The 12,427-nt window shown below is 42.0% G+C and overlaps 1 protein-coding gene across 1 annotated transcript in view; it reads right to left on the bottom strand.

Annotated features, from left to right (window-relative positions):
• The window catches only part of CEP41 (centrosomal protein 41), a 42,913-nt gene extending 35,135 nt beyond the window's left edge, over positions 1-7,778 (bottom strand). Inside the window, exon 1 of the mRNA XM_081800086.1 lies at positions 7,662-7,778. Coding sequence (XP_081656212.1) covers positions 7,662-7,694 — 33 coding nt within the window. The 5' untranslated portion in view covers positions 7,695-7,778. The remainder of the gene's footprint in view (positions 1-7,661) is intronic.
• Between the last annotated feature and the right edge of the window lie 4,649 nt (positions 7,779-12,427).

Raw genomic sequence — 12,427 nt, 5'->3', positions numbered from 1 at the left:
TTTTTTTTTTTTAAAGATTTTATTTATTTATTTGAGACAGAGAGAATGAGAGACAGAGAGCATGAGAGGGAGGAGGGTCAGAGGGAGAAGCAGACTCCCTGCCGAGCAGGGAGCCCGATGCGGGACTCGATCCTGGGACTCCAGGATCATGACCTGAGCGGAAGGCAGTCGCTTAACCAACTGAGCCACCCAGGCGCCCCGGAAATGAATTCAATCTTGAAAAGAATCTCATTTAAGGCAATCTTACATTTAACATAGGTCTTTGAAAGGAGAACATTTTTTTTTTAAATGGCAATTTTAATCTGGTCCAATTCTACTGATCTCAAACACCAACCTTGACCCTGTATGCACATGTAGCAGCCCCTACTTCGCTAGCAGCTACTACCTATGGCTGACTGTATTTTTCAAGATGTTTGCAAGAGAATTCCCCATCTCACTTACGCTGTGATGTTGAAACTCCTCCCACAGGGGGCCAATGAAAGTGCTGCCTTATGACTTCTGAGGCTAGATCATAAAGGGCAATACAGCTTCCACCTGGTTCTCCTGAGACTTGTTCTTGGGACTCAGCTACCATGTTGTGAGGAAGGCCAAGCCACATGGAAAAGGCCATTTGTAGGTGGTATGACTGACGGCCCCCGCTGAGGTACTTGCCAACAGACTGTATCAATGGCCTTGAAGAAGCCTTCAAGATCACTCTAGCCCCAGCTTCTGTCTGCCTGCAAAACCACATGAGATGCCAAATAAGCAGCACCTAACTGAGCCTGGTCAACCTTCAGAACCATAGAGATCATAATAAAATGACTATTATTTTAAGTCACTAAACATGAGGTGATTCACAATGAATCAATATATAACTGGAATATATTTTCTAATATATAATTGGAATGCCTTCCGGGTATCTGCACTTTACTCCTCAATCCACTGCAACATGGCTACTGTCCCCACCATTCTAGTATGGTTCCTGTGGCAGCTCGCCAACATCAGAGATCCCCTAATTGCTGAATATAATGGTGACTTTCCATTCTTTAACTCACTTCACCTTTCTGTACCTTTTGACAGTGTCATACAGCCCCACCTTCTTCAGTTTCCACTCCCACTTAGTGATATCTCTCTCTCCAATTCTCCAATGACACATGGATCATTTCTGTCAGCTGCTTAAACACTGTGTTCCCCAGGATTCCATCTCAATCTACAGGTTCTCTGAGAGCCACACACTTAGGTTTAATTCCATTTATATGCTTGATATCCAAGTAGGGAACTATGGCCTGACTTTTCCTCCCAGCTCAGGCATATATTCATTTACTCATTCAACAGATGTTTACTGCATGCCAGGCAGTGGGACAATACATACAAGGACCCTAGTTTATGTTCTTGTAAGTATGCCAGAAATAAGCAAATAATTATAGATTACAAATAAAATAATTACCGATCATGATCTACTGGGTGAAGATAGCATATTGAACACATGCATTTAAAATCACTTCCTTCCAAAACCTCAATTTTGTCTTCTATTTTAAGGACATAGAGTTCAAAAAACCAGAGAGAGCGGGAGAAGTGACAGCAATAGATTTTTGAATTCTAGAAAGCAGATCAACAGTGAAAATGAATCGACTGACTCAAGGGAAAGCCAAGAACAATTCTTAAAAGGCTTAGGAATTGACAGCCTCAAGCACCTCCAGGAGTGGGGAGCAAAAGGAGTGGCTGAAATAAGGAAGATTGTTTGAAGGCTGATGAGAAGCAACTTGATCTCCAAATCCCTGTCCCCTGTGTGCTACTGGGTGACTGCCCCTCCCCCACCACGGTAGCTATCTATAGATTTATTCCCTGAGAAGGATTTCTGGACTGGGAGGTCTTTAGACAGAGAAAGGTAGAGATATCATTACTGAAAATAGGGGCATTAAGTGAATGATGCAAACTAATATTGAGATTTAGCTCCTAGCCCTAATTCCTCCAGGAATTCAGCTAGGCTTTTACTCTCAGGAGAATGAGGGAATTCTCTGAGGAAAATCACCAGCCTAAGAGAAAAGAGCTGAAGGTGTAGATTTGGGAGGATAGTCGCCCAAATCATGGCCCAGTGAGATCTTCCTGTAATTAGGCTCACCATCAGCAAGCCCCTCTCAGATACACAGATCCCAATCACCTGTTTGAGTTTCTAACTCAAAAACATAAATTAATAATTTAGGATTAAAAGAAGCCTCAGAACATTGCTGTGAATTTTGGGGGCACACAAAGCCCTAATCTCCAGTGTAACTGTATTTGGAGACAGGGCCTTTAGGAGGTAATTAAGGTTAAAGAAGATCATAAGGGTGGGGCACAAGTGTAATAGGATTAGTGTCCTTACAAAAAGAGACACCAAAGAGCTTCCCCCTCTTTACAAGTACACACAGAAAGAAATCTAGGAATACACAATGAGAAGGCAGCCATCTGCAAGGCAAGAGAGACCTCTCACCAGAAACTAAACTGGCCAGCACCTTGATCTTGAACTTTCCAGTACTCCAAAACTGCCTGCCAGAAATAAATTTGTTGTTTAAGCAACCCAGTCTGTGACATTTTGTTATGGCAGCCTGAGTTAACTAATACTAATCTCCAACAAAACAAAAAGAAAAATAGCAATAGGAAGGAAATAGACTATGCAGGGGAAAAAAATATTTCAAAAAACTATCATTAGAGAAACGAAAACACACATACACAAAAACTTGTCCATGAATATTCATAGTAGCATCATTCATTATAGCACCAAAGTAGAAACAATCCAAATGTCCATCAGAAAGAACAAATAAAATATGTATGTCTATGTCAAGGAATATCATTCAGCAGTAGAAAGGAATGAAGTACGAAGACATGATATAACATTATAATTTAAAATATTATTCTAAGTTAATTAAAGAAGCCAGTCACAAAAGACCACATTTTGCATGACTCATTTATATGAAATGTAGACAACAGGCAAATATAGAGACAAAGTAGATTAGTGATTGTCAAGACTAGATAGGGGAGACAATGGGAAAATTGGGGAATGACAGCCAAAGGTTACAGAATTTTTTTGGTGTAATGAAAATTAGTGATGATTGCACAACTCTGTGATATATTAAAACCACTGAATTGTATACTTTAGATGGGTGAATTATATCTCATAATGCTGTTAGTAAAAACATTAAAATTTAACAAGTAACAAAAATTTAAAAAAAACTTTTGCTCTACAACCAGACCAAGTACTTATGTAAGAGTTAAAAGAAAAGAATTAGGGTGCCTGGGTGGCTCAGTTGGTTAAGCGACTGCCTTCGGCTCAGGTCATGATCCTGGAGTCCTGGGATCAAGTCCCGCATCGGGCTCCCTGCTCAGCAGGGAGTCTGCTTCTCCCTCTGACCCTCCCCCCACTCATGCTCCCTCTATCTCATTCTCTCTCTCAAATAAATAAATAAAATCTTTAAAAAAAAAAAAAACAATCCTTGCTACCTTTAAAAAAAAAAGAAAAGAATTAAGTTGACCTATATTTGTCTGACATGGAAAGATCTCCAAGACTTAGTGTTAAGTACAAAGAGCAAGCCAAAAAGCCATATATATAATGTTATAACATTTGGGTAAAAGAAAACCACAAAATAAAACTCTCTCGACACATACAAGTGCGCACATACACACACACAAATGCACAGAGAACATTTTGGAAAAGATAACTGGAAACAAATGATAAATAGTGATGTAGGAAAATTTTCCTACATTGTTTATAAAAATTTAGAAATAGTATAGAATAAAAATAAAGGTAGATAGGAACTTCAAGAAAAACAAAAAGTAATAAGAAAGAAAATGTAACTGTAATGATCACTGCTTTGGCAATAATCAATATTTACACAGTCACAAGCAAACACACAAAACAACAGTAAAAAAATCCAATTAGAAATTAGGCAAAAGATACAAAGAGATATTTTTTTTAAGAGGATATATGTATGGCAAATAAGCACATGAAAAAATTTAAGATGTTCAACCTCGGTATCCATTGGGGAAATACAAGTTCAGACCATTATGAGATGTCACAGTGTACCTATTAAAACAACTAAAATAGGGGCGTCTGGGTGGCTCAGTCAGTTAAGCGTCCAACTCTTGATTCTGGCTCGGGTCATGATCCCAGGGTCATCAGATCAAGCCCCACATTGGGCTCTGTGCTGGGCGTGGAGCCTGCTTGAGATTCTCTCTTCCTCTACCTCTGCCCCTCCCTCCCCCCTCCTCACTCCCTCTCTAAAAACAAACACAAAAAAACCCCACAAAAAACAAAAAAACTCAACTAATATAAAAATACTGACAATACCAGATGTTGCCAAGAATGTGCAAAAACTCATCTCTCATTCACTGGTAATGAGAATGTAAAATGGTACAGTCACTCTGGAAAATAGTTTGGCAGTTTCTAAAAAACTAAATGTAAGCTCACATACAACCCAGCAACTACACCCCCAGGCATCTATCCCAGAGAAATGAAAATTAACATCCATACAAACAGCTGTACCCAAAAGTTCATATCTTTATTCATAATAGCCTCAAACTGAAAACAACCAAAATAGCCTATAATAGTTGAATGGTTAAACAAACTGTTATACATACATACCGCAGAATACTAATCAGCAATAAAAGGAATGAACTATTGCTATAGGCAACAACTTGAATGTGTCTCAAGGACATTATTCCGAGTGAAAAAAGCCAATCTCAAAAGGTCACATATCATGTGATTCCATTTATGTAACATTTCCAAATGACAAAATTACAGAAATGGAGAACACACTAGTGATTGCCAGGGGTTAGGATGGTGAGGCAGAGGAAAGTGGAAATGACTAGGAAGGGGTAGTATGAGGGAGATATTTCTGGTGATGGAATAGTTCTGTATTTTGATTATAAATCTAAACACATGCAATCTTGATTATATTAAATCTACACATGTGAAAAAATAGCCTAGAATTATACACACATTTTACAAATGTCAATCTGTACAAATTTATGGCTTTGATATTGTATTATACTTACATAAAATATAATCAATGGGGGAAACTGGGTGAAGGTACATGGGACTGTACTATTTTTGCAACTTCCTGTGAATCTACAGTTATTTCAAAATAAAATGTTTATTTTTTTTTTAAGATTTTATTTATTTATTTGACAGAGACAGACACAGGGAGAGAGGGAACACAAGCAGGGAGAGTGGGAGAGGGAGAAGCAGGCTTCCCGCAGAGCAGGGAGCCTGATGCGGGGCTCGATTCCAGGACCCTGGGATCATGACCTGAACTGAAGGTAGACGCTTAACGACTGAGCCACCCAGGTGCCCCATCAAAATAAAATGTTTTTTTAAAAGGACATCAGAGTCCAAAACAGAGGTCTTAAGAATTAAAAACACAGGGGCGCCTGGGTGGCTCAGTTGGTTAAGCAACTGCCTTCGGCTCAGGTCATGATCCTGGAGTCCCAGGATGGAGTCCCGGATCAGGCTCCCTGCTCAGTGGGAAGCCTGCTTCTCCCTCTGACGCTACCCCCTCTCGTGCACTCTCTCTCTCACTCGCAAATAAATAAAATCTTAAAAAAAAAAGAATTAAAAACACAACAGCAGAAATTAAATAGGATTAGAAGATAAAGTTAAACAAATCTCCGAAAGAGAGCAAGAAGACAAAGATGTGGAAAACAGGAAATAAAGTTTAAGAAAATTAGAGAACCAGTCTTATAGAAGCAACATGAAAATAATGAATTCAAGAAAAAGAGGATGGAGAAAATAGGAAGGAGAAGTCAACAATAAAATAATTCAACAAAATTTCACAGAATAGAAAGACATGCATTTCTGGTGCCCACCAAAATGAGTGAAAAGAGACCCATAGCAAGGAATATCTTTGTGAAACACAACACTGGTAACATAGAGAAGATTCTACAAGCTTCTAAAAAGGAAAAATCAAGTCAAGTACAAAGGTACAGCATGGCTTTGGACTTCACGGCAACACTGGATGCTAGAAAACTATAATGCAATGTTTTCAAAATGCTGATGGTTTCCAACCAAGAATTCTATACTCCACCCAACTTGCAGGGAAATAAATGTGAAGGCAGAATAACAGCATTTTCAGACATGCCTAACATTTTAGATATAAATAAAAAAGTTATTTCTCATGCAGTCTTTTTCAAGAAATTACTGGACAATATGCTCCACCAACACAAGAAAGTTGGACATCTTCCTCTAGGACACAAATGTATGACCACACAGAGCATCCCAGCTCCTATCCCCCTATACTCCTCTTTCTCCCACATTCCTGATCTCATTAATGACATGGGCACTGATGAGTAGCCCAAGCTGGGAAACTAAGTCATCCATTCCAATCTCATTTCTCAAAGCTAATCATGAAGTCTTAATGATTTAATTACCTAAATATTTCTCATTTCTGTCCCATGTTCCATGACCTTCCTTTAGGTCTATATCGTAAATACCACCTACCCAATCTGCCTACCTCCAGTCCTGGCCTCCTCCTTTCTCCACAACGTGGCTGCAGCTCTCTGCCTAAAATGCAAATCTGACCACATCACTCGGTTACTTAAAACTCCTCAAAACTTCTTAAATTCAGACCAGCAGGCAAGATAAATATGTGACAAATTGCCACTCTCCACACCTACCTCCCCCACCTTCATGGTCGAGATTATATTTGATCATGGTACTCTCCTGCAGAGCCTCACAATTTTCCTCAACACAGCACATAGACATCCACCATGAAATGAAATAATTTGCAACTCCTGTTCGGTATAAAGGCCAAGTACTTTAGCAAGGCACAGAAGGCCCTTCCACGCTTTACTCCAGCTTCTCTAGAGGGAACTGTCCACTCCCATGTTTCACACCTCCTCATCTTTGCTCATGCTATTCTCTACTTGAGATGCTTCCTCACCTGGCTACCCACCTTGCCATTTCAGGCCATCTCCAGGACCCTTCCCTCACTTCCTTGAGTCCAATCTTTCCTCTGTGCTCTCTCAACTTGTCCCCCAACCACATCGCATTCAAATTCTGTTTCCAAGTCTCCCTCACTAGACTGAATTTATTAAAGGACAAATGCCTTGTTTTACTCTCTTTGTATTTCTAGCACGTACTGCAGTGTAAGAGTCCAATAAACATTTGTTGAAATTAATTGTCACAAATGCAGCAGGGCCCTAGGGGTGAAACAGACAAGAAAGGAAATGGTCCTATAGGGAAGAGGGTAAACTAAGGTCATATTTTGCGTCCTTTCCAAATGGCTTGATCTGCTTATTCCCACTCTTCCTGTATCCCCATAATCAGAAATGACGGCTCCTTTTGATTTTGCTCCTTTAGTGTTCGGGGCGTTCATGCATATGTTCGTTATGTTGTGTAACTGCCACGCCTAGACTGTAAGCCCTTTGAGGGAAGGGGCTGTGTCTTCGTGCACTTGGCTCCTCTGGGCGACAAATGCCAGGCCACAGCGAGCATGTGCGGGAGAGTGGCCTCTCACCACCGGATAACGGCCTCGGCTCCGAGACCCCCAGGCCCGCCCCGCCTCCCTCCGCTCTCCAGACCCCTCCTCACGCCGGCCGCTTCCCGCCTTCCGGCCGGCGGAAGTCGCTAGCTGCTCTTCCCTGCCCACGTGGAGCCTTTTCCGGTGCGCCCGCCCCCTCCGGCTCTCGGATCCGGACCTGGCCCTCACCTCAGGATTCCCAATGTGCCTCCGGACAGACATATTTCCTCCAACCGACCACGCGGGGTTTCTAGCCTCACCGGTAGCCTCTAACCCTAGCTTCCTACCCCCACAACCTCTCTCGGCCGCCTCTTTACAACCTCTACTCCGATTGGCCTCCCTTCTCCGGCTAGCCAATGGAGGCCCTTTTTACTCTCTCATTGTAAGGTCAAGGGAGAGCGAGACGCCGCTCAATGGTTGCCACAGGCAACGGGGGGACGCCAGCTGCCGAGGCCTTTTGTGCTCTCGGCAGGGCCCCGCAGGCTGCTGCCGGAGCGCGGGAAGAGGGGCGCGGGGGAAGGGCAGGCTAGCGCCTGCGCGTGAGCCGATGCGCGGAGCCCAGGGAGGGGGAAGGGCCGGAGAGCAGAAGGCGGTGGAGGGGGACTTCAAGGGGGAAACAGGTCTTTCTAGTTAATGTTCAGGCACGTATATGAGACAGGGGGCACCCTCCCCTCCTAAGGCCATCTTAAGCAAACATCTGGGCTACTTCTACAATAGGGTAAAGATGCGAGACAGGGTGGTTCAGCAAGAATGGGAATTTGTAGTTTATTATTTTCGGGTTAAGTTAATATGCAAATTATGCAAAATATCATGGGTAAGTACAGTAATTATTGTAGCTTTAAAAGCTTTTTAGCTAGCTAGAGAACGGCAGCCTTAATTGCAAAGCGCACACACTATTCTGTGATTCATCATTCATTTAACAAATATTTAATAAGCACCTTATGAGAAAAGCTGCAGTAGGTTTTGTGGAGGATGGGAGGATGACTAAGATCCAGTCCCGTTGTCATGGAAACCATTGTGACTCCTGCCATCAGCTGCCACCTGTTCTTATTCCAGATCTGAAAATTAAGTCCTAGCACCTTTACAAGACAATCACGCACACAGTTTGACTTTGGCTCCAAAATGTCCCACCAAATTCATCAAAATTTACTTTTACATGGGAGAACAACACAATAACCCTTTGTCCTTTGGTCTAAGTTGTTTTTCCAGGAATGGAGAAAGGTTACTCTGAACTGATCATATTCACTGGCTCTCTACTTGTGAATAATAGCATGTAGCTGAGCTACTTCAGGGTCTGTGCGGATGACCCATTCAACAAAATGGCCTCACATGCCCTTGTCCTCTCAGACACTTCAGCATCCCACCCAGAGGGCCACACCTTAAATAGTGTTGCTTGACCTCCAGGAGCTGAAACTGGCCACAGCTGTCTCTTGCACATTACGTTCATGCCTACTGAGTTTGTCTGAATTTCTCTAGTGTTCTCCAGTCCTTTAATCCCTCTAAAATTCCCAGTTTTCACTCCTCCACTAGAATGAGGAGGAGTTTAGGGGCAGCAAAAAATGGGAAGGGGGCTGGTGGGGAGGGTATCTTACTATGCAGAGGCTTGTGGACACATTGCTACTTAGAACGAATGCTTACTGGTGTGGTGTGGAGATTGGGTGGTGATGGAGATTATGGGTAGAATAAATAGAAGAAAGAGGAGAGAGTGAGAATAAGAGACTAAACTAAAAGGTGATAAAAAGAGAAAAAGAGTCTTCGAGACATTTGTAGGTTAAAGGGACAGTTATATACATAGAATATATGCATATATGCACTCCTTACTTCTTTGCATATATGCAAAGAAGTAAGGAGTGCAAAGAATTGGAAGGCATCACGGATGGCTATAATTTTTCCAACTTGGGGGACCAAGTAGATGAGTGATAATGCATGAATCAAGTTAAAGAACAATGGAGGTCAATAAATCAAAAGAACAGAAAGTACAAGACCCAAAAGCCTATTGGAGTAGGAAGCTCAACTTCTGTTCTTCAATGTTTGGGCTCACTTCTCTGTATGGTCATCTCCCTTTTTTCCCCAGAGAGTATGGGAATATCAGGTTTATTTGTCTCAGTACTCATTTTGATTATCAAATTTGGGCTGCATGTAAAGCATGCAGAGATTATAGAAATGTGGGTTCTTGGGTCCAGTGATCAGAGATGCTGATTCTGTGTCTAGGGTGAGGGTTTAGGATTTTATTTTTTTATTTTTTATTTTTTTTTTATTATTTATTTGTTTAACACAGAGAGAGAGAGCACAAGTAGGCAGAGCAGCAGACAGAGGGAGAAGGAGAAGCAGGCTCTCCGCCGAGCAGGGAGCCCGATGTGGGGCTCGATCCCAGGACCCCGGGATCATGACCTGAGCCGAAGGCAGCCACTTAACGACTGAGCCACCCAGGAGCCCCAAGGGTGAGGGTTTAGGATTTTAAATGCATGTTCTCCCACTCCTACTCCTTGATTCTGATGCACAGAGTCCAAGGGCCACACCTTGAGAGGCTCTGCTGTAGAAGAACCTCTCATTTTGCCTCAATGGAATCCTTAGAAAGCTTAAAGCTATAAATCAAAAGGCTTTTAACATGATGAATTTCCCTTAAAGATTCCTTTTGGTTATATAGCAAAACTGCATCATAATCAAAGCAAGGTGCTTACTGCTTATATGAAAAATAGATAAGTGTCATAAAAAGATAATTCATAGAAAAAAGCATTTAATAAACATATGAAGAAACGTCCAGTTAATAATGAGAGAAATATAAAACCGTGCAGCTAATCTCATTTTTCACCTAACAAATGGACAAAAGATTTTGTTTTTCTCTTTTTTAAATGATAATGCTCAGTATTGGCTAATGCATGAAACAAGCATGCTTATACACTGTTAGTGTGACTATAAAGAAGTGTAACCATTTTGAAAAGTAATTTGAGAGTGGGTATCGAGAAGCTCTCAAATCTTAATATTCTAAAAATTTCTTCTGAGGAAATAATCAGAGAGATACACAAAGATTATACCCACAGATATTTACTAGAATCTTTTTAAAATGATGAAAAGTTGAAACAACTTAATTGATCATCAGTTAAAAAATGATTAAGTGAGGGCATATCCATAAAAAAGTAATATTATGGAACCATTAAAAAGTAAGTTTCAAGAAATAATTAAGGCAATGGAGAACTGTTCTTGATACAGTAAAAGAGAAGAGCTGGAAACACTTTTTTACTTAATATAATCCTGATTTGTGTGGAGAAACATACAGGTATCCACAGAAAAAAACTGAAAAAAAAATTTTAAATGTAAGCCATCTCTGGATGATGGAATGTGGATTTTTAAAATTCTTTATACTTCTGTGTATTTTGCAGATTTCCTTCAGTGACTATGAATTAATTTTTTACTTTAATAAAAACCTTCTCCTTCTAAGACACAAAAAAAAGCCTGATTCTGATTTCAGCCTGAAAATGGTCTGTGGCCTTTGTCTGGGCCGTTTTAGACCTGAGCTGAATTCTGTGTAATTCTGCTCTGTGAAGTGCTCAAGCTCTCCTGTTCTTGGCAGTAAAAGACCCTCCAGGCACTTGAGTGAGATCCTTGCAATCAGAGTCGTGATTGCTAAGAGGTTCAAGCTTTGTTTGTAAGAGAAGAAGTTCTGATTCTTTTCTTTAAAAGTTCCTACTTCCACTGATTAATCTTATTTTTCATGAAGTTAGAAGTGCTCTTGTGAACTTCCATTTGTTTGATGTCTTCTTTTTTAACCCTGTAGGTGTTCCAAAAAGCTTTTAGTCTCGGCAGACTTCGTGGGAGCCCCAGATAGGTTAAGTGTGGCTGGCTTACTGAGGAGTTCATGTTTTAGGTGCTGCTGTGCTTGGTCCGTCCCTGCCCCCCGGCCTCCCTTCCTGGGAAACGATGTGGGCATTTAGGTGTTGCAGTCTGATTTTCTCCTGAGCCTAAAACCCTCTGGACCCATCTTCAGCCTGAATCTGGCCTCATGCCATCCAACTGCCTCTCCCTTCCCCTCCCCCTCAGCTCTCAGCCTTCTTTGCTGATAGAGCCCAACACCTTCCCCTCAGATCTGTCTCATGACATTGCTTCTCAGATATGGGCCTTAGCTCCCTTCCTTGGCTTCATTTACTTTTGTTCCCTAAATAAAGGACTTCTAGGAGTTTAAGGAAGCAATTCTGCCCAATCCAGTCCAGTCCTGGGGTTCTTTCCCTTTCCCCAGGAAATGGAACTGCACTTGCTGCAGCGAACCCACAGATCCACAGGCCCCACCCTGTGAGAAAGTCCCTGAAGTCCTGGTAACAGTTTAGTGTTGCTCTGCCTGGTGGTAGAATGTGCCCAAGGGAGTAGCACACCAGCCTCTGAGTGGAGGGCTGACCCTTGCCTGTGTCCAGCTTAGGCCAGAGTTGAAGTGCTTGGCCTGGGCCCAGAGGTGTCGGCCATCCCTCTGGCCCCTCCCAGGAAAGTAATACCCACCTCTCAGGATTTCTTTGGGATTGCTTTCTGGTGAAACAAAAAATTGGCATCCTGGTTTTGCTTACATGATGGAGTTGGCATTCCCACATGTGGAGTTCTGCAGTCACTTCCAAGAGCCACCTAGGATGCCAAGCTGTTGTAGGAAGGATGTATGATGTCCCCTCCCAGGCAGATCTCAGATTTCCTTTACCCACTGTGATCCTATCCAGGGCATTCAGTGTCACATGCCATGTTCTGCTTCTGTCTTAGGATTTATATGGAACAATACTCTGCCACAGCCCTAGTTCCAAGAGGGCTCTGAGGAGCCAACCTGGATCTCAGAATGGTCTGCCCCAGGATGGAGGAGTCAGTGGTGAGGGACCTGTGTTACTCTGGGCATGCCCCATGAAAAGGTCAGTAAATGTGGATCAAGTGTGTCAGATATTCACATTTTTCAGAATAATATAGAAACCCAGGTTTTTATGTGA

The sequence above is a fragment of the Leptonychotes weddellii genome, chromosome 12, assembly GCF_054177405.1.
Source record: "Leptonychotes weddellii isolate Sample4059 chromosome 12, ASM5417740v2, whole genome shotgun sequence".
Taxonomy (NCBI): Eukaryota; Metazoa; Chordata; class Mammalia; order Carnivora; family Phocidae; genus Leptonychotes; species Leptonychotes weddellii.
The sequence above is the reverse complement of the archived record's forward strand: the minus strand, read 5'-3'. Positions and strand labels throughout refer to the sequence as shown.